Here is a 24,211-nt window from a genome sequence, read left to right on the forward strand (position 1 = left end):
AGGTAACAGCAAAAATTCTAAATCTAATATTGTTGGCTAAGAAGAGAGTGAATTGAGTTTACAACAGTAGTGGCAGTGAAGTTAGCTGGTCTTTGGCCAAGTGAATACACAGAGAAAAGAAAGAGAGCAGCAGGCAGCATAACATCATTATTGAGATATACAACATAATTAACATCATAATTATCTTCGTTGTGCAATTCAGGCTCCAGTGGATAAAACTGCTCGGCCAAAAATCCCAAAAGAAGTCAAGTTGCAGCAAGCGCAGCAGCAGCCTGTCACTGACGTCTTCTTGAAGTCAGAGGAAATTCCCCCCCGAATTTTTGGGCTACTCCACAAAGGCCGCGTGCTCTTTCTCTCAATATCACCACCACCACCATTGCCGCCACTGTTGCTCACTCATAATCGTCGTCATCATCATCACCATAGTCGTCGTCACCACCAATATTGAGCCTCCTCACGCGTCGTCCACATTTTCCCAACACAGCCACACTCACAGCCAAAACGAAACGACAACGAAAAATCAAAGTTGAGCTTAACGTTCAATTCGAATACGGCAGTAATAGCAACAGCAACTCACCGGTACCGTACCGTTTGCTTAGTTAGTTAGTCAGTCAGTCGTCGTCGTCGTTGTCAGTCGTTGTCTCGTCTTTCACACGCAAAAACCAATCAGCCAGCCATCCAGCCAACAAACCAATCAACCAACAATACACCTTTACCTATTCCTACTTACTACTACTACCATCCATCACCACCACCATCATCACACTTCTCTACTCGCTCGCTACAACTATTATGTTTTTGTGTTACCAATAAACGCGCGTTAACAGCACCGACAAGAACAACAACAACAAAGTCAACATCATCAAAAACGATTTTTACTCTATTCTAGACCTTAGAAGAGAAGTTTTTCACACTTGGCTTTTCATTTCCGAAATCTCATTCTTATAAATCACAACGTACGTTACGTCGTCGCTGATAAAAATCGTCACACACGCAAAAATCAAAACATGAATTTTAATTGAATTCAAATAAGAAAAGAAGAAATAAGAAAATAAACAAAAGAATTTAATAAATAAAAAAATCTAAAAAAAATTCACCACGCGGAATTCCAATTATTTTGAATTAAAAACAAAGTTTTAAAACGGCGCCCTACAAAATAAATCTTAGAACAAACTAAATTGGCAAACTTTCAATTCTAAAACCTACAAGTTTCCAATACTTTGTCTTCAACCAAAACTGTGTGAGCTGTGCGTAAAAGAAATATATTTAACAAAAAAATCAGTTACAAATTTTTGTTTAACTTATTTTTTTCGGTTTCTTACTTTCTTACAAGACATTCACCTTTATTTTCTTGTTTTATAACCCAAAAACAAATAACCAAAAAAAAAAAAAATAATCACAAAAAGTGCAATTCATATTTGTGTATGTGTGTGTGAGTCTTGTCAATAATGTCCATTATATGTATGTTATATGTAAGCTTGTTGTATTTGTGTGTTATTGAATTGAAATATTTGAAACAGAGAGAAGAAGAAAAAAAATTACCCGGCTTCAAAGAAAGAAGAAGGGCTTTTGTTTGTCAGTGTCATGTTGCATACAATTTGAAGAAATTTCAAAAATAAATTCCAAAACTGGTTTTTTACAAAAACCACTTGAAAGCAAAAAAAAGCATTATACGAAAATAATACAGAGAATATACAACAAAATTTCAACACTTGTTACACGTTCATCCCAGTCCATGTCCCAAGACAATTAATTGTGTGTTTGTTGGTAATGTTTTTTGAACCCATCAATTATTACTTCTGTCTGCCTGCCTACCATTCATATTTTCTAAATTTCTCTCTCTCTCTCCTCTTTTGCCAAATTTCCCTCCACTTGACTTCTTTTGAAAAGATAATTGCAATATTTGCTTTCACAATCTTTCAAAACTTTCAATATTTCCAAGTAATACCAATTGTTTTCTATGTTGAAATATTACTTTTCAAACTTCAAGTATTGGTTTCAATATTAATACCTTAGAAACGAGATATAATTATATGATGTCCTCAAAATATCAATATCAATATTACATGTTTAATTATTCAAAATTTTAATATCTGTATGGTATAAAATATATTATTCAAAATTTTGTATTATTGTCTGCTTTCTGTTTTAAATTATATCGAAATTTTGAAAATTTTATTATAAAAGAAAGAACCAAAGCAATGTATTCTTTAAATCAGCAAGTATTGCATTTGCAAAATAAGACTTATTTTTAGAACTGACAGATTGAAATAAAGTTTCCTAAAAAATGAATCATCTTCTTTTTAAAAGATAATTGCAATATTTGCATTCACAATCTTTCACAACTTTCAATATTTCCAAGTAATGCCAATTGTTTTCTATATTGACATATTACTTTTTCAATACTTCAAGTATTTCTTTCAATATTAATACCTTAGAAATGATAGAATTCTATGATTTTCTCAAAACATTAATATATGTAATATTACATCTTTAATTATTCAACATTTAAATATCTGTATGGTATAAGATATATTATTCAAAATTTTGTGTTATTGTCTGCTTTCAGATTTAAATTATATCGAAATTTTGCAAAATTTTATTATGAAAGAAAGAACCAAAGCAAAGTATTCTTTAAATCAGCAAGGATTGGAAATAAGAGTTATTTTGAGAACTGACAGTTGGAAATCAAATTCCCTAAAAAATTAATCAACTATTTACTTTTAATAGTCAGTACTTCGGTATTGTTCCAATCGTATTGGGTTTCGTATCGTCTTAGAAAACCAGATCATAAGGCAATTATAAGTATTCTATGAATTACTACAATTTGTATAAAAACATACTCAGAAACTAAAAAAAAATTTAAAATAGCTTACAATATCTCGTTCATTTGATTTTCAGTAAATTAGGTCCAAACTTTCAAGTAGATCCAAAACTATAATCTTCCATGTCTTATCCCTAGGCAAACAATGCCATAGTTTAACCCGCTAATATCTTTGTATTTATTTTACACCCCAGTTTCACTGAGAAGATTCGAAACCAAATTCGTTCGAGTTACCACTAAACTTCTTGTTTTTTGAAAAATATTTGATTGAAATTGGTTTTTATTGAAAAAAGCCAATACAGGACTGTGGTCGTAGTTCGAAGGGATTTCGTTATGAGTCGTCTAAGAGAAACGGGCCCTTAATACAAAATTAGAGACGCCTTCCTAAATAAAAAATGTCAACACTACTCAAAGGATCGAACATTTTCCACATGTATTAAAAGGAATAATCCAAAAGTATATATGACAAATATTTTTATCTCTATATCGATAAGAAACTATATACGACAGAAATAATTCCCAGCTCATCTCAGTTTTTTTCAAATTTTGTATTTCACGAAGAAATATTATTTCAACACCGATTTTTGATGGCCTATTTATCTAAAGAGATTCGAAATTTGTTCGAATTACTACCATAAGGCATATATTTTCGTTTCGACATTTTTTTAACATAATGGAATCTAAACTCTTTAAAACTTTTCAAAATTCCTAAGATTTTAAAATTAAATTCATACTTCCATAAAACAAGTGATCGAGCTCCAATTTCTATTCTACACCATATCAGATGTACACCTTTTTCAGATGTAATTCGATTTGTTTTACTTGTAATTCGAGAATTTTATTTGTAATTCGTAACATTTCATTTGTAATTCGAATTATTCCACTTGTAATTCGAATTATTCCATTTGTAATTCGAATTATTCCATTTGTAAATCGAATTATTCTATTTGTAATTCGAATTATTCCATTTGTTGTTCGAATTATTCCATTTGAAATTCGAATTATTCCATTTGTAACTCGAATTATTCCATTTGAAATTCGAATTATTCCATTTGTAATTCAAATAATTTTATTTGTAATTTCAACTAAAAGGGGAAGGTTATATATAAATGGAATAATTCGAATTTCAAATAGAATAATTCGAATTTCAAATAGAATAATTCGAATTACAAATGAAATAATTCGAATTACAAATGGAATAATTCGAATTACAATTAGAATAATTCGAATTGGAAATGGAATAATTCGAATTACAAATGGAATAATTCGAATTACAAATGGAATAATTCGAATTACAAATATAATTATTCGAATTACAAATGGAATTCTCGAATTACAAATGTTTCGAATTACATCTGAAAAAGGTGTAGAATTTTCAAATTAAAATCTCTTACTTCGAAACATACATTTATAATTCTGAATTTTCCTAATAATTCCTAATAATTTCAGTGGCAACTCCAAACATTCCTATCGTAATGTGACAAATCAAATTCGATTTGGAATTAGCAAAATTTTTTCCTTGCGAATTATTCCATGTATACTTTTGGATTTTTTGTAATTGAAAACATGATGATTTGTAATACGAATTATATTGCTTCGAATTATATTGCTTTTTCATTACTAGAATTTTGAAATTAAAATATGTTACTCTGTAACATAAATTTATAATTCCCAATTTCCCCCAAGGAATTCGAATAATTTCTGTGGAAATTCAAAACATTCTTCTCGTAATTTGACAAATCAAATTCAATTTCAAATTAGTACAAATTTTCCATGCGAATTGTTCCATTTACACTTTTGGTTTTGTTGTAATTGAAAACAAGATGATTTATAATGCGAATTACATGGATTAGGAATATTCTATCGAAACTTGAATATAATTATCTCAATTTAATTTTTTTTCATTACTAGAATTTTGAAATTAAAATCTGTTACTCCGAAACATACATTTATAATTCGCAATTTTCCCAAGTAATTCGAGTAATTTCAGTGGCAATTCCAAATATTCCTCTCATAATTTGACAAATCAAATTCAATTTTGAATTAGTAAAAATTTTTTTCATGTTAATTATTCCATGTATACTTTTCGAGTTTTTGTAATTGAAAACATGATGATTTGTAATACGAATTATATTGATTCGAAATATTATTTAGAAACTTGAGTTTAATTCAATTTAAATTTTGTTCATTACTAGAATTTTGAAATTAAAATCTGTTGAAATTAAGTCTATTACTCCGAAACATAAATTTATAATTCGCTATTTTCCCAAGTAATTCGAATAATTTCTGTGACAATTCCAAACATTCCTCTCATAATTTTGGCAAATCAAATTCAATTTCGAATTAGTACAAATTTTTCCATGCGAATTATTCCATTTACACTTTTGGATTGTTTGTAATTGAAAACATGATGATATGTAATACGAATTACATTGATTCGAAATATTATATCGAAACTTCAATTTAATTAATTTAATTTAAATTTTTTTCATTACTAGAATTTTGGAATTAAATCTGTTGATATTAAAATCTGTTACTGCGAAACATTAATTTGTAATTCACAATTTTCCCATGAAATTCGAATAATTTCTGTGACAATTCCAAACATTCTTCTCGTAATTTGACAAATCAAATTCAATTTTGAATTAGTACAAATTTTTCCATGCGAATTATTCCATTTACACTTTTGGATTTTTTGTAATTGAAAACAAGATGATTTGTAATACGAATTACATTGATTAGAAATATTATATCGAGACTCGAATTTAATTAATTCAATTTAAATTTTTTCAATACTAGAATTTTGAAATTGAAATTTAAACATAAACACATAAATATATAATTGGAAATGTTCCTATATAACTCGAATTATTTCTGTGGCAATTGCAAACATTCTTCTCGTAATTTGACAAATCAAATTCAATTTCGAGTTAGTAAAAAATGTATACTTTTGAAACTTGAATTTAATTAATTCAATTTAAATTTGTTCATTACTAGAATTTTTAAATTAAAATCTGTAACTCCGAAACATACATTTATAATTCACAATTTTCCTTTGTAATTCCAATAATTTCTGTGGCAATTCCAAACATTCCTCTCGTAATTTACCAAATCATATTCAATTTCGAATTAGTACAAATTTAATTAATTCAATTTAAATTTTTTCATTATACTTATTAAAATGAATTACATTAATTCAAAATATTATTTTGATACATAAACGTATTATTCACAATTTTTACATTCGAATTTCTGAAAATTTCCATTACACTTCGAAACATTTCTCTTGTAATTTGTCAATTCAAATAGAAGTTCACATTAATACAAATAAATTTATTCAGTTTAATTTGTTGAATTCATGTTATTTCATTTGCAATATTGGTTTTTGGTAATTCAAAACATGATAGTTTGTAATTCGAATTACTTTCATTCGAAATTGAAATTTTTCTGTAATTCAATGGCATGTTTATGGAAGACGATTCGAATCCGTTCGAATTACTAAACATCGAATTACTGTGGTTGAAGAAAATATCTGTTTGATTGAAAATAAAAGTTATCTAATATTTCCTAAAAAAAACAAAAGTTTGATAATAGTAGTTCGAACGAATTTGTATTCGAAGTGTCTTTGCGAAACAGACCATAAAACGCAATTTCAATTTATCTATTCCGGAACTGCAAAAATCGAATAATTTTTCTATTTTTCGGATATTATAAAGGAAAAATTTTTAAAATAGAAAAAAATGTTCAATTCTTGGAGGATTTCCATTTGGAATTTAAATAATTTCATTTATAATTCGAAGCTTTGAAACATATAACAGTAAAAAAATCAACTAAATCTTTGAATTTAAAAGTAAAATGAAAATTTGAAAGAAAAATAAATCCAATAACAAGAAAAGAATGTGAAATTATATAATTCCATATTTGAAACATTCAATTTTAAATTTCACGGATTACAGTTCCTGTTGGAATTATTTTCCACAAATAAAATTTATTGGTTGAATAAATCAAGTTTCAAGTCAAATTAATTCAAATTACAAATAAACCAAAATAATGTTTGAAACGAATTTAGTTCGTATTATATAATCAAGCTACAGATGAAATAATTCGATTTTCAAAAAATAAAAAAAATAAATATGAAATATAATAATTCGATTTTAAGAAAAAAACCCTTATTTATCAAATATAATAATTCGACTTTCATATGAGTTTACTTTAAATTAGTAGAGTTTATATAATTCGAATTATGAATGAGCGAAATTGATGTTTGAAGCTAATATAATTCAAGTTACAAATAGAAAAAAAAATACGACCTACAAATGAAATAATTAAATTGTTGGAATAGTGTAGTTAAAATTATCAGATATTTAAAATTTAACTTGAATAAATTCCAATTCCAAATGAAATTCTCAAATTCTAAATGTTTGAAAGTCTAAAGGCCTCAACACATAAGAAGCAAGGCATTCTTGCTTAAGTCGTACCTGGTAAATGACTAAAGACCAAGTTCGACCTAATTCAAATGTGATTCTGAAATCTTTTTATTAGGTCGAACTTGGTCTTTTGTCTTTTATCAGCTATGACTTAAGCAAGAATGCCATGCTTCTTATGTGTCGAGGCCTTTAGATATTTAAGGATAAATTCCTGTACGAATAATTGACACCTTTGCACATTAATCAGACTCAATCTTCTTTCTTTCTTAAGGTAAGGTCACATTAGGCAAATATTTGCTCCAGCGATAGGCAGTGTGCGCTTACTGAGAGCATGTGGGCATAAATTTCAATGCAATATTAACGCTCACTTGCTCTCAGATAGCGCACACGGCCTGTCACTGGAGCAAATATTTGCCTAATGTGACCTTACCTTAAGGCTTCTTCCGCCTTATTACTTTCCCATGCTGTCTGTTTAAGAATAGTGTTATATTTGGAATATATGTAGATGGTGTTGCAGTATATAAGGTTTTTAAACAGTTATTTAGTTATTTTTTACACACTTTTTGTTCGGAAATTTTAAACTTTGGCCATTAGTTTAATTTTGTACGAAGTTTTTAGTAGTTCCCCTAAAAATATGCTCCTTTATTTAACTTGCTCGGTTATGAATAGTGTTATGTGTGAAATATAGATGGCGTTGAACTCTATTAGTAAAATATAAATATTTTTCCGAAACTTTCGGTTCCGTTCCAGGTCAAATCAATTTCCAGTGATTTTTTTTTTTTTTTTGAAAATTCTAAAGTCCTAGCTTCCGTTATTGTATCGACTCATTATTATTTGTTAAGCAATTCAGATTAGTCTTAATTTTGTTGTTTAGCTTTTGGAATTCTCATTACAAAAAAAAAAAAAAAAAATAGTTTTCAGAGATAGGAATTCAAAATCCCATTTTTTCGAAATGTAGTTTGGTATCTACAACTCGAACATCACTAGATATATGTTTTTCTTTAACATTAATGTCTTTTGTAGTATGTATATGTATGGCCAGCCGTACCCAATGTAAAAACATGATGTTGCAGTCAATGTTGGCCAGTTTTCAATACAATAAATGCCAAATCTTTGGCATTCGAATCATTTAATTTGTAATTTGAAATTCTAATAACTAAAATTAAATTCCAAAATAAACACATAAAAAATTCGCTAATACAAGTTTGGTAATTTTTCTTTAATTTTTATTTCATTATTAACATTAAGAAATAGGCTGTAAAAATTCAAAAATTCGAATTTCAGATCGATCATATTCAAATCCAAACCATAAATTCGCATTATAAATGCAATAAATCGATAAAAAAATTCGCTATTTTAATATTTAACTAGGAAGGTATAATCATCGTTCATTATAATCCGAATAGTAGAGTCATTTTTACTGAACACATGTCTGTTCAAAATAAAATAATATTTTGGCCATATCTTCATACCCTTTCAAGATTAATTTCTTAAAACCAGGCCTTGTTTCGCACCATCGCGGGAATAGTTAAATACTACAACAACAGTCAGCCAGTGCGTCACTCATCGGTGTCTTCAAATATTTAATTTATCCCTCTTATATTTAATTTGTTCATTTAAATATATTTTGTCATATATTTGTGGTTAGAATGTGTTGAGCTAAAGCAACAAGTTTTGCTACAAGTTTCCAGAAATTTGTAAATATTTTAATATTTTTTATATAAAAAAGAATTAAGTGTTGAGAAAATGACTAATGTTGGGATTTTCAAATTTTTTAAATTACGTGAGTACCACTTTTCCTGTGAAAGTGCAAAAGTGGTTTGAAATTTTAGAAATAAAAATTACAATTTGCACATGGGATGCAGCACCATCTATATTTCATATTTATTGTTATTCTTGGCTGAATAGCCGGAGAAAATAAGATTGGGTAACACATTTTTAGGCGAAATCGAGAAAAAATATCGAATTCGGAAGCTATTTTAGACTTAAAGATGAAAATCTTCGGAAATTAAAAGTCACTATTTTGAAATAGTACTTTCAGTATGTTCATAATTGACCAAAATTTTTTAAAATGTCACCTGAAGTGGTAAAATTATTGCAAAAGAATTTAATCTCTATAGGCTACAACCCCATCTTTATTTCACATTGAACACTATTCTTAGACTAGTTGTCGGAGAAAGTAAAATGGCGAACCCAATTTTTAGGCGGACTATAAATATAATATCTTAGAAAATGGAAAAAATCAGTTGTGGAATTCTGCAACTATGTATTTTTGCTTTAACGATACAAATTATTAGAAATTAAAAGTCAAAATTTATAAAATTTATGGACAGGGACAAAAGTGGGCTACGCGATCAAAACTCTCTTTTAAATTGAAAGTGTTCTTAAGTAGCCGGTCTTCCGCCGGGGATTTAAGACTTTCTCCTATGGACAATGACAAAAGTGGGCTACGCAAACAAAACTTTCTTGTAAATTTAAAGTTTCCTAAGTAGCCGGCTTTGAACAGGAATTTAATACATTCTCCTATAAACAGGTGTAAAAATAGGTCGCGTGCATAAAAGTACTCTCCATAAGCTTCAAAACGATGCCCATATTGCACACGTTAGAATTGTAAAATGTCAAGGCCCATATCTCGGGAAGTATGGACTTCCCCCCGGAAAATTATATATCGTTGTATTCAGGATGCCAAGGGCTATCTACTGTAATTATTTCAGCCCGATCCGAGAGGTGCCATAAACAACCTAAAGGTGTGAAAGTACGAAATTTCCGAAATGTCAAGACCCATATCTCGGGAAGTATGGACTTCCCCCCTGGAAAATTATATATCGTTGTATTCAGGATGCCAAGGGCTATCTACTGTAATTATTTCAGCCCGATCCGAGAGGTGCCCATAAACAACCTAAAGATGTGAAAGTACGAAATTTCCAAAATGCCAAGACCCATATCTCGGGAAGTATGGACTGAACAGGAATTTAATACATTCTCCTATAAACAGGTGTAAAAATAGGTCGCGGCCATAAAAGTACTCTCCATAAGCTTCAAAACGATGCCCATATTGCACACGTTAGAATTGTAAAATGTCAAGACCCATATCTCGGGAAGTATGGACTTCCCCCCGGAAAATTATATATCGTTATATTCAGGATGCCAAGGGCTATCTACTGTAATTATTTCAGCCCGATCCGAGAGGTGCCCATAAACAACCTAAAGATGTGAAAGTACGAAATTTCCAAAATGCCAAGACCCATATCTCGGGAAGTATGGACTTCCCCCCGGAAAATTATATATCGTTGTATTCAGGATGCCAAGGGCTGTCTACTGTAATTTTTTCAGTCCGATCCGAGAGGTGCCCCTAAACGACATTTAAGCCTAATTTTCTCTCGAAATAGTGAAACAGGCCCTTAAACAAATTTTTACAACATTTAAAAGGCCTTAGTATTGTTACATTTAATGCAACTCCCTCTATATTTCATTTTTAATACTACTATTATACGACAGTTTTCATGCATTTTTCTACAGAAAAATAACAAAATGGTTAAGCCCCACATAAAGCCATTGGTCGTTTAAACTCCACCAAAAATGGTTTAAAAATTGACGTAAAACTCGGATATTTTCGCACATTTTTGTGGAGTTTTTTGCATTTTCGCATTTTGTCCGTTATCTGTCATTCCGTGCTTGTAAAGCTTCAGCCTATGTATTTTCACGCATTTGACCTAAAACGCAAACAATTCAAAAAAATCGACTTTTTATAATTTTCGACTTTTGATGAAAAATTTAAATATGCGATAAAAATTTAATCATAAACGTTACATTCAAATAATTTCAGGGATTTGTTGGGAATATAGTAAGAGTATGTCCTACATCAAAAACCAAGGAATTGTCATGTAAGAATTCACCTATATTACCGTTCCAAGTTTTCGACATTTTTTAAAGAAGGGAAACTATACGTTTTAGAAAAAAAAGTTTTTTACTAAAAAATTTTTAAAATGTCTTAAAACTTACATTTTCATATAAAATTTTAAGTTTTCTCGCAAAAAAATTTAAAAATTACATGTTCATATAAAATTTTAAGTTTTCTCGCAAAAAAATCCTTGGCGCTAATATTTTCTTTTCTTAAAGGAAACACCTATATCAATTTTCAATCAGTTTTTTGGCAAATATTAAATAGCTTGGTGTCACTATATATATTTGTGGGCTCATTAATGACCTATCAATTATGTCTTTAAACGAAAGTATTTAAAATTTTACATTAAAAGACAACAAATTTTATGTACTTTATAAGCCCACTAAAAATATTTGAAGATTTTTTCGTTTTCGAGCTGGAAAGGAAACCGAACAATTTTTCGATTTTTTGAAAACTGCAATTGGAAGTAATTCCTTTAATTTCAGTATACTTTCCACATGCCAGATTATGAGTTTACATTCAATAAAATATTTAATAATTCCAAAAAATATTACCTCTCACGGTTTAGGCTGGTAAATGATTAATACTTTTCATAGCAACAACATTAATTCACAAAAAAAATTCAAATGTTTTTTATTGTTAATATTTTATTTTTAGGCAACAACCTTGCCTAACCAAAACCCTAAAAAATACATGTGTGTAGAAAACATTATTTGTTTTTGGAATTCCTCTTTAACTAAACCAACCAACTTTTTCTTTCTGGCTATTTTTGCTGGGCCATTTATCTAGTGGCTGACTGTTGGTTGAATGAATGAGGCTTGTTGCTTCTATTGTACCAAGCACATTGTTGGAAATAAACAAAACCTTTTTTTAACCAGACCTGAAATAATTACTTACATTTGAGGTTTTTGGAAGAAACCAAAAATCTTGCAAGTTTTTTTGAAAACAAAAACAAAAAAACACGCTTTCAATTCACTCAAATTTCAGTCTTGGGCATGGAAAGAAGGCCTGAAAACAAACAAAAAATAAGTATATTGACAACGTGCAAACCCCAATAAAATGTATAGACAGACTACTTGGTAGAAGAAGACGAGCAAAATCACCAACACCCCAGTCATTCAGTCAGTCATTCAGCCAGTCGTCAAAGGGAAAAGAAACAGCAAGCCATAAGCCAGTCTGTGAACCTAATATACCGGCCGCCTCTGCTTGCTGCTAACCAAGCAAGTAAATCAACAAAAAGCAAAAGTTCGTTGATACCTTAGAATGAATGACTGACTGGCTGAATGGCTGGCTGGCCTCTGCTTTGTAAGCCACTGGAAGTTAGGCAAGAAAACATAGCAATAAAGGCCATGCAAAAGATAAAACAAAAAATAAACGAAAAATAAAAACATAAGAAATGTAGAATTACACTTGAAAACAGCCTAACCAAAAAAAAAAAAAAAAAACCAAAGAAATGAAAACACTTTAGCATGCCATGAATTATGTGTGTAATTGTGTGTGTGAGTACGTGTATTTGTTTGGCCCAAAGAACCGGCATAAAAGTAATTATCCAAGAAATAATAAAACAGCAAAAATTTACTCAGTCGCCTCAAAAAAGGGAGTAGAGCCAACCAAAATCCGACCAGCACTTGTCTGAAGGCCTACTCTCAACGCATGGAACGAAGTAAGAAAGAAGAGTTGATGAAACACGTTTAGGCTCGAATCAGTTAAAAAAAATATAAAAAGGTATTAAAACAACAACACACCTTTTTTGCTGAATTTTTGTTTGTGTAATTCTTTAGTCAAACAAGCCACCAGTACACACACTCTCACACATGTAGTGTTACCTGGCCACAAGCCCACAAAACGGCCTATAGTCCAATAAGAAAAACAAGAGGAAACATAGGCCAAAGAAAAGACCGCTTATTTTTTTCGTTACAAAAAGAAGCCAAGAAAGAGTAGAGATGGAAGAAGAGGACAAGAAAATGAGTAACAGGCCACAAGAGTAGTGAATGGTGGTATGGCAAAAAACCTCAAAGTCATAATACAAACAACCATCATCATCATTATTATTATTATGGCCCAAACATAACGAGCATTGTTTAAACCAAACATAGTTTCATTCTTATGAATTCACAACTAAAATACAAACAACAACAATACAGCAAGCAAACAAACAACAACCAGCCTATATTTAGGCCTACTGTTTATTGGTGGCTTGCTTACTTCGAGTTTGGTTTGTTGTCTAGGGCTTGTGTAATTATTTAAAGAAAACGAAACCGGCCAAAACTCACACACACAACCTCAAATGCTGCCAGCTTACATATACCACAACACTTAGGCTCATACACACGTGCAGAAAAAATGATTTAAAAATGAAATGAAATATTTCTCGTCTTGTTTCTATATGCCCTTCTTACCCAAATTCTTCAAAGTCATTAACAAAAAAAAAAAAAAAAAAAAAAAAAAAAAAGACCACATGAAATAAAACTGAAAAAAATCACCAAAACGAACATTTACCACTATTTTTACGAATCATAATTACCGAAAAAAACAGTACAACAAATAAATTATTATTTTATTGTTTGTGTTTTGTGTTCAGCAAGTGTTTACCCACCAAAAAGAGTCAAAAAAACAAGTGTTTTTGTTGTTAAACAAAAGAACGAGAAAAAATCATTAACACCAACTTAAAACTACGACAACAATTACTTGAAAATCAAAAAACCAAAAACCTGTGCAATAATTACAATTTTTTTTAACGTTTTTTTATAATAATTTTCCTGTAATCTTTTTTTCTAGAAATCAAATCTATTTTCTCATCATCAAATTTAAAAAAAAGTCAAAAAACTACAACTCTTGTGAACTTCTTTACAAAAAGCTAAAAAAATAAAAAAAATCTCTTCAAAAAATAATCAAAAGAGCAGCTTTAAACAAACAAAATAAATTAAATAAAGTTATAACCAACAATCTACAAAAAAGCAAAACCTACGCATATCCGCTGACTTAAAACTTAATTGGTAAATTCTATAATTAAATTATTACTTTAGATGTTATCTTTCAAAAAATATGTTATTTTTACTTTTTTATTATTAATTGTTTATTATAAAGTTTGAGTCATTTTTTCTTCATTATTATCCTTTGTTATCCTTCTGTTGAAATTTTCTTTTTTAGGATAACTTATTTTATTTATGTTTCTTAAATTTATTTATTTTACAAATAATGTATCTTTGTTATATAATTGTCCATAGAATTGTAGGCTAATGAAGAGAATAAATGATGTTTATATTTTTTTTATTTACCAATAGAACCTCTTAGAACATATATTTAGAAAATTAGGTTATATTAAAATAAATTAAAAATAAAGTAGTAAATTTCGTTGAGATGCCCGCCACCATAAGGGAAACTAAGATATGGGGAATAGTGTCCTCTTTTTCATAATACCCTTACAAATATAGGAAATAGCTGTATGACGTGCCCCGAAATTTGACAATTCTTCACACAAGGGTGTTGTATTTCTTTACAACCTGAAATGTCATCCTATTGACCACTCCAGTTGAAAAGAAGTAAGATCAAGTTTCCATTCTCTCCATAAAAAGGGAATCTAAACTTGTAGGAAATAGTATCCCATAAGGGACAAAGGCGACTTCTCTCATATCACACGGTGCTCTTGAAACAATTTTAAATGGAAGGTGCTTACACCTCGGAAATTTTTGCGGATTCTGAAACTACAATGTTTATAGATGAGAACAATCAAAAAACAAAAAAAATCGCCGGAGCGCTTTTTAAATAAATAGCGATTTAAGTTGACATTTTTAGGGGTTGTTTAGGTTTTCGCGATTTTGCTTAGAAACCACATTTCCTATCAAAATGGGACTAAAACAAATGTTGTAGATATGAAAATTCTCTACAAGATTGACCTTTATGATATTCTCGTCGGTTTTACCGTTTTTGAGATATAGAAGTTCAAATTGGGACAATTCATATTCAATTGAATTCTGTATCGCCCCCTTATAAAACAATGTCATGACTGCAAATTCCCAACTTAAACTTATATATCTAAAAAAAAATGTTACAACTAAGGATAAGTTACTTAAGCCAGTCTTGTATAGAATTTTCACAGCTTTAAGATTTTCTCAGGTCACATGTCGATACGACTTACCGTATTCAAGCAAATTCGCGAAACCCTAACAAAAAAAAAAAACTAAAAATGTAAACTGAGCTTCCTTATCTCAAAAATGGTACAGGTTGGGAACAAATGATAAAGTCAATCCTCTAGAGAATTTTGACAGCTACAACATTTTCTTTAGCTCCATTTCGGTTGGACTTGCGGTTTTCAAGCAAAATCGTAAAAACCTAAAAATGTGAATTTTGACCGCGATTTATTTAAAAATCCCTACAGCGATTTTTTCTTGTTTTTGGATTTTTCTCATCTATGAACACTGCTGATTCAGAATTCACAAAAACTTTCCCTGTGTAAGCGGTTTTCATCAAAAGTTAGTTAAGGCGCACCCTACATGACATGGTTTTATAAGGGGGCGATACAGTCAGTGCATTGTCCCAAGTTGAACTTCTATATCTCAAAAATTGTAAAAAATACGAAAATACCATAAAGGTCGATCTTGTAGAAAATTTTCATAGCTACAATATTTGTTTTAGTCCCATTTTGATAGGAAATGCGGTTTCTAAGCAAAATCGCGAAAACCTAAAAAACCCCTAAAAATGTCAGCTTAAATCGAGTTTTATTTAAAAAGCGCTCCGGCGATTTTTTTGTTTTTTGATTGTTCTCATCTATAAACATTGTAGTTTCAGAATCCGCAAAAATTTCCGAGGTGTAAGCACCTTCCATTTAAAATTGTTTCAAGAGCACCGTGATCAAAGAGTGCACCCCGATTCATATTAGCTCAATGATAAGGGACCTACTGTTTATTGCCGAGTCCGAAAGGCGTGTCCTAAGACTCAACTTGTTGAGAAGTTTTACATGGCTGAAATACTCAGGAAATGTCGCCAACACCGTTGAAATTTTTGATGTTGCCTGGCCGGGGAATCGAACCCACGACCTTTAGTGTGCAAGGCGGGTGTGCATACCATTGAACCACGGTGGTGCAATATACCTTCAATATACCCTAAAATATAGGAAGTCGGCGTATGACGATATAGGACTTCGTGGCCCTAAATTTACCAATTCTCTGCATATTGGTGTTGAATCTCTTTAGAACCCGAAATACCATGTTAAGGACCATTCGAATTATTATTTTCGTCATTACTTTTGAAATGTCTAACTTTATATGACTTCCCAAACCGTACAAAATATCCAAAATTAGGCAGTTTTTATACCATTTTTCTCACGAAATTCACGTGACGAAGTGTTCCCACTAAAAGAAAATGTGCAAACCTATTTATAAAAACTTAACTTTTGCTTAGGTTCACGGATCCTTAGCCAGCCCACTACATTTATTCCTTGCCTAGTTACATATTTGCAGGTTACTTTTTTCTTGCTTTGACAGGAGCCCGTTGGGAAGTGTTTTGTCCCGAGCCTATTTTGAACAAAGCTCCAGACCATATAATTGTTGTACCCACATTCACCACATGCAAATAAGGTTCAGAAGGCAAAGACAAGAGTTGCATGTAATGTGACAAAGGAAGATGTCACTTTTCACTTTCCGAGCGTGTCAACTGTCAAAAATTATTGGACTGAAAAGTGTATTACGGTCTTGGAAGATTATGAAAATCGACGTTTAGAGCATTAATAAATATTCTTATGGAAAAATCGGTAGAGAAAATGTATGAGTCAAAATTTTATACTGAATTGTATTCAACATTTCCAAAACCACAACAAAATTACAAAGAAGTCACATTTGATAGGTTTATAAGTCCAAAACAGAGGAAATATGGTAAAGGTAACTCCCATTTTGTCTTTCCAATTCAAAAATTAATATTCTATCTGAGGAAAATTAATGCAAATCAATGGGTACCGAGGTTTTGTTGTCTCTGGACATCCGGATCTCCGAAAAATAACGAAAAGACCACCGCTTCATGTCAACATCAATTGTTGTGTATATCAGTGAGTGCATTCCGATTCTGTTTTAAATGAACCCTATAGTTCGAACCCTATAAATGAACTCTAAAGATCGGTTGCACTATGAGGATATATAGTCTGACTATAACATATGCACAGCTCTTTTTCCTGTCATCATAATCGTTTCGACACTATATCTAAGGAGGGCATCAAGAAGTCTACTTTTGTCTTCAAAAGACCTCAAGAAGTTTTTTAATCTTTGTAGAACATCTGTTCAGCAAAATGTTCGATGCTAATCTTTCACGACTTAATTTGAAGCAATGCAAAATATCCCGTGATGTCATCGCATAAAACCATAAAATTTTCCTGAGTAGCATTTCCCTCTGGTGTCTCCGAAAATCCTCAAGTCATCTTCTGTTGCTTGTGGAGGTCCTCAAGAAATATTTCAATAACCATTTTGTTGTCTATAGAAGACCTCAGAATGTCTCAGGTTGTTTGTTGGAACTCATTAAATTTTCTGAAGTCTACCAAAGACCTCAAGACCATGTCTTCTGTGACCTATGGATCTAAGATCTCAATAACATTTCTTTTATCTATGGAAGGCTACAAGTGGTCGTTTGTTGTCTTAAGAAGACCTCAACAGCTCATCTGATGTCTAAAGAATACATTAAGAAGTCTTCTGTTGTCTAAAGAAGACCTCAAGGAGCCTTTTGTTACCCATAGAAGACCTTACGACGGTGTCTTCTGTTGTTTGTAGAACCTCAAGAGGTTTTTTTTTGTCTGTTGAATATATCAAAAGTTCTTCTACTGTCTAAAGATAACGTCAGTAATACTTATGTTGTATATGACAGAGATATTCTGTTGTCTATAAAAGTCCCTAAGAAATTCTCTGTTGAAAACATTTCTATTGCCTGTTAGAGACCCTCTTCTGTTGTTCGACATGAGAAAAATAGGCTAATGTAGTTCACGATCGATTAGTTGAATTCTAAAAATCACTGAAATGGACATTAGAACCAGAGGTGGTCCGGTCAGATTTTTATGCGGTAGCTAAATGTTTCCAAAGTTTGGTCAAATAAATTCTTCTATTCAATTGTGGCCCGCCTAGAACAATTTCAATTTCGCTATAGCGAACTTATGCTCTTTTCGACGTTTGTAAACTTGATCTTGTATGGGCGCAGTATACTTTTTTCTACTGTAACACCCTACCTCATACCTGTGGATTTAAATATAGGTAGGGCATTCTACTGTCTGTAATTTGTTGCCATACACTCTTGATTCCACGAAAGTCGGAACTTAATCATTATAGCAAAAAAATGTTCAAGTGCCTTTCTCTCTACTATTCTCAGTTGCTGTTATTTTAAATTGCCTTTCAAAAAGTCTGCCGATAAATGGCAAAAATTGAAGAATAGATGGCGTTATCGCATACATTACAATATCAAAATGTCCGAGTGCCACCATCATGCATTATTTGCTTTGTTTAGTCCGATGATACATACCATTTGGATTGTCAACTTCAACCAATTCAAACACCGATTTTAGTATACTTCATTAATACCCAGTAGTCCGTTACTAATTATTATTTTCCTTTTCCGCCTAAAAGTATGTTTGCTCAGAAAGCACCACCTATTTTAATGTTTAAAGTTAAAATGTAGATGGCGTTTTTTGTATACAGTACAGTAATCCTGTGTTTTAGTGCAACTTTCGTAACCTTTCGGGCACTATTAGAGATAGCACTAACAATTGCTCTCGTAAGTCCATTGTTCACATTAATGCGACATAGATCTAATTTCGGTATCCTTCTTCAATAGTCCGCTCTTTGTTAATATTTAAATTTTCTATCTAAAATTATGCATCTCAATATTTTTTTCTCAGACAACACCCCATACAACAAGGATTGAGGTTGAAGAATGGATGGCGTTAGCGCATACATGGTACTATTCAATATGCTTCAGTGCATCGATCGTACATCCTTGTCATTGTTTGATCCGAATCCGATATAAATCTGGATTAGTAAGGCTTTCTAAAAACTAGATTTAATATTTTCCCTCTACAGTTATGCTCAATGTACATATGTATGTGATATTTAAAGTTGAAGAATAAATAGCATTGTAAGATACAGTACAATATCAAGGGGTTCCTCTTATAAACCTGTTTTGAATAGGTTGGAGGTACCAATAGGCTTTATCTGTTCTGTATGCGCCATCTGGTTGCCAATTGTGCTATTCAAATATGTTCTTCCCCTCTCCAATGGATGTCACCGTGGTGCAATGATGGATTGGATTCGAGTTCCGAGCAAAACAACAATATATTCTGACCGAAATCATGACATAGATTTCCTAAGAATTTCAACTACCTTTTCTACAGGTGGTATAGCACTTTGTTCTCAGTAAAAGGGATATGGCTCTTTGATATGTGAGAAGTCTTCCCTAGTCCCTTTGACAATATTCGTGGGAAATAGTTTTTGTTTTCCTCTTTGCTTCATCTTCACATACATAAATTCTTCTCGACCTCCTTGTCCTATTAACGGTTACCCCTAAAAGTATGTACATGTAACTATCCATTAGTAGTGCAAAGATAGTTGATATCCTACTAGAACAAATCCAATCCAACCATCTTGAAATCAGTTTCAATTGCATCCAAAAGATAAAATTATCATCTGCAAGCTTTTCTACAACACCTTTGCCGGCAAAACGATCATAATGGCAAGAATTTCACAGTCTTGCTTTATTTAGTTTATTGGAGCTATCCGCAAATCTATTATGCAATTGAGTTTTCAGCATCATTTATTTAGCGACCACAACTTGGCAGATATTTATTAGAACATTTCTTAGGGGTAGTAGAGTCAAATGTTATTTAGTTTGAATACTTAAAAATATCGAAATGGAAATATGGTAGGTTCAAATGCCAATCCTCTGAACGCCATCTATATTTCAGACATATTATTACCGTGAGAAAATTATTCCTTAGATAGACAAATTATTAAGCATATCTGAAGGCGAAATATAAAATAAAAATTTTTGTACTAACCCCATTAACTAGATGAAGATCGCAGTCGAAATTCAGCGGTTCAGCGGTTTAAAGATTTGTTTTCAAGTTTATGATATGCATATGAATGTCTTAATATTAGGATTTTAATAATAAACTAATTTTAACATGCACAGTTTTTGAAAATAAAAAATATATATGTAGAATGCTCAGGTCCGGAAGCATTAGGGAACATAAAATTATAGTTTTCTAGATTGCTTGAATTTTTTTAGTTTGTTTTCTTTATTTTTTATTTTCTTTTTTTATTTTAAATGTTTCCCTTTGTTATATTTTATAAAAATAACTATTTCAAAATTATACAAAATGATGTTTTCTTTGCTTGACTTCTTATAGAACAACTCAACAGAGTAACTTCTACGCAAGCAAATATTTCTTCAAAGTGGTATTAAAACCTTTGGTCCAAAACCACCACATCCTTTATCCAAATTTAACCAAACTCCTCCTATAAAGAAAATTTCCAATCACTTTCCTCTAAAAAAACAAAACAAAAATCATTAACGACATTTAAACGAAAAACAAATCAAAATTTAAAACATTTTAACAAATCGTTGCTTGGCCATTAGAGCGAGAGAAACATATAGGAAATTTTTTAAAAATCCTTTAAGAGAGAAGCAAAGCGAGTTAAGATTTTGCCAAAAGAAACTAAACAAAGAGTGTGCAATATATATTTATAGCTGGAAGAATTAGTAGAAAACCAAAAACCAAGGTTGTTGTTAAACATAAAAAACAAACATACAAAATAAGTTTTAATAAAAAAAATTATTAAAGAAAAATAATTAAATCCCTCACAAAGGCAATTATCAAAGAAATTGAAAAAGGTTGTTGAGAGCGTTTTTAAAACTAAGAAGAATATCAAATTTTAAACGCCCCCCCCTCACAAAAGTTTTACCTTAAGACACTAAAGCCAAAAAAGGAAATCAAGAATAAAGCTAACCAAAACAATCCCCAGGCAATTTTTAGCAATCTTTAAGAAAAACCAAAAAAAAAAAATAAGTCATTGTAAAACCAAGTCAATTGATGTTAAATTCAAAAATTCTATACAAATATACATTATATACAAGACACAACATTTGTAGTATACATATACATACATATTTTTAAATATTTATATATAAATAAATATAAAAACGAAAAAAACGGTAATTCTAACATTTTAGTCCTTTATAGTTAGTCAAAAAGACTTTTGTGAAATATTTCTCATTCGAAAAAATAAAACCGAATTCAAAAGGAAAAAAAAAAAACAAACCAAAAAGTAGTGCAATCAATCAACAAGTATTAAAAATTATAGAAAATTTAATCGCAATTGTTATTAGCTTCAATGAAAGTAAATTAAGGCAAAAAAAGAAAGAAAACTAAAACGAAGGATAGCAAAGTTAATAACGTAAGAAAAAAACAATCAGTCAAAGGTTTAGCAATTGTTTGAAATTTCAATATATTGCTGCCACATAAAATTTGACTCAAGAGTACGCGTTTTGACAATCAATACAAAATTAGCGTGAATATATTATACATCTTTTAAATATAATCATAATAATAATTATATAACATATATAGAGTATAGCAATTTTCAATTCTAAAATTTTTTCGATTCCCTATTACGAATCACAAAACCCAACTCTATAACAATCATCTACAATCATATATATATATACTATATAGCAACAATCTCTGTGTGATTTTAGTAATTATTCAAGGCAATTTTCTCTGCCAAGAAAAAAACAACAACAATCAGAAACCAATCTCCCCCACTCTGGACAATCTAGATTTCTACATTTTTAATAAGAAACCCCAAAGTGATTACCTTCTTTTTCACATAAACTAAACTAAATCTGAAAATCTCAGCTAAAACCCCCCTCAATCTCTTGGACAATCTTTCTACATTTTAGTGTTATACACACAACCAAACATCTTTATATACTAAGACCTAACATATATATCAAAACTTTTACTATAGTATATCTAAATATATATCTATTAGCAAACCATAAGCATATCTAGCCGAACTTTTAAAAGTCTATATTGCACAAAAAAAAAAACTCAAAACTCAATCAATAACCTTTTTGACAATCCTTTTTAGCAGCAGAAAAACAGAAAATAAATATTTCTCTTAATACTTAAAACTCAAACTCAAACTAATCACAGTGTTTCATAACATTTACCTTTTATTGTAGAATTTTAACTTAGCAAAAGAACTTAAAAGAAAATAAATCAAAAAACAAACCAAAAAAAAAAAAACTATTAAAAACGAAATAATCAAAAAAACGTAATCAAGCGTAAATCAAAAACAAAATAAAAAGCAACAATTTGTTCCATATCTCACTTTATATTCACACAAAACATCCATTGGCTATCACTCTTACATTTGACATAGTCAAACAAAAACAACAACAACAAAGTTCCATAATTTGAACCACATTGTTTCCTGTCTATCCTGACCTTAAAAACTCCCTAAAACAAATACCACCAATCTTCAAACAATCACAACAACAACAACAACGTGCAAATTAAACTAAAACTAAAGTCAGCAAAGTTTAAACAAAGTCACAAATCAAACTTAAAAAAAGCAAAAAATACAAATCCTTGGTGATATTTTAAAAAACAAAAGTATCTACAGCTACTGCAACAAACAACCATCATCTTGAAACCAGTTTCAATTGTATCCCAAAAAAGCTAAATCATCATCTTCCAGCTTTTCTACAACACCTTTGCCGGCAAAACGATTATAATGGTAAGAATTTCATAGTCTTGCTTTATTTATTTCATTGGAGCTATCCAAAAAGAAAAAAATCTATTATGCAATTGAGTTAGGAGCATATATTAGTTAGGGACCACTACTTGGCAGATATTTACTGGAACATTTCTTAGAAGGGAGAGTAGAGAACAAAGTCATTTAGTGTAAAGTGTAGATGCTAACAAGTTTTTGAAATAAAGTGTGTGATTGATTTACAAATTTCCCTAATTTATTTAAATATATAAATTCGATTTTAACCCTCCGTCATGCACATGTATCTGGCCAGATATTTTACGAATTCAACTGCGATTTAAATATATTTCTGATTTAGCTAGGGGCTTGAGTCTCCAGGTACCCTCTACAAATATTGTAAGGTATCGTTTTATGAAAAAACACTTTAAAAAAACAACAACAATCTAAATTTATGTAGATTTTTTCATCTATACATCGTATACGTAGCGCATGTATCTGACCAGATACACACACATTTTGCTCCAATCCGGTATGCCTACAACATTCGAAATCAGATTATACATGTTTTAGGTGCATACCTGAAGCTTTGTGATACTTTTTTAATCAAGAAGTAATTAAAACTTACTTTATAACTACTAAATTTAATTGAAATGAACTTTGTACCAATTCTTGTTATTTTTTTTTGACATTACGAGTAAACACAAAAATACATTTTTTCTTGTTTTATTTCTCATATTTTTTACACGGGTTAAGCTTGTACTAAGAACAAAAAAAGTGAAAATATATATCTGCCTGGCGTGATAACAATACAAGAATATAATATTATCACTAAAATAGCATATTTTTCGTATAAATGTACTGAAATACATACTGTATCTGGCCAGATACATGCGCTACGTACGTGACTATCGGAACATGTGCATGACGGAGGGTTAAATATATGTCAATGAAATAAAACAGTACAACATGTTCTATGTACAGTCTAACTTCTGTATAAAGAAAAAAAATGGTACGATATAGAGAAACCTATATAGATAAATGGTTGTTTTTTCAACATACATCTTAGAAATAAAGAGATTATTAGTAAATTGTGCTGTTACGCCATCTATATTTGGAATAGTATAATAATAGTACAGGTTGTCTCAGAACATGCTTCTGAGCATATCTCGAGGCGAGGTTTTGAGCTGTGGTTTATACCCTCCAACATAAAATGGAGAGTATAATTAAATTTGTCATTCATTTGACATCAAAATATTCATCGGAGACCTTATAAAGTATATATATTCTTGATCAGGGTAAAATTCTAAGTCGA

At 30.5% G+C, this 24,211-nt stretch overlaps 1 protein-coding gene and 1 long non-coding RNA gene across 28 annotated transcripts in view; both read left to right on the plus strand.

Moving 5' to 3' along the window:
* Window positions 1–24,211, plus strand: part of heph (polypyrimidine tract-binding protein 1 heph) — a 757,797-nt gene that overhangs the window by 428,126 nt on the left and 305,460 nt on the right. For 3 of the 27 annotated variants that reach the window (XM_073961245.1, XM_073961217.1, XM_073961220.1), the window contains exon 1: window positions 22,716–22,923. The exons of 20 other annotated variants lie outside the window; for them this stretch is intronic. In XM_073961245.1, coding sequence (XP_073817346.1) covers window positions 22,921–22,923 — 3 coding nt within the window. In that variant the 5' untranslated portion in view covers window positions 22,716–22,920. Of the gene's footprint in view, window positions 1–21,410; window positions 22,924–24,211 lie in introns of those variants that run through there. 4 more of the 27 variants (XM_073961244.1, XM_073961243.1, XM_073961218.1 and 1 more) reach the window with 4 other exon arrangements.
* On the plus strand, window positions 606–14,078 carry LOC141389560 (uncharacterized). Its single transcript, XR_012409111.1, has 2 exons — window positions 606–1,247; window positions 13,934–14,078. It is a non-coding gene; the product is annotated as an uncharacterized lncRNA (long non-coding RNA).

Source organism: Musca autumnalis, unplaced genomic scaffold (assembly GCF_047663935.1).
Source record: "Musca autumnalis isolate F117 unplaced genomic scaffold, ASM4766393v1 scaffold_1, whole genome shotgun sequence".
In the NCBI taxonomy this organism is placed as follows: domain Eukaryota; kingdom Metazoa; phylum Arthropoda; class Insecta; order Diptera; family Muscidae; genus Musca; species Musca autumnalis.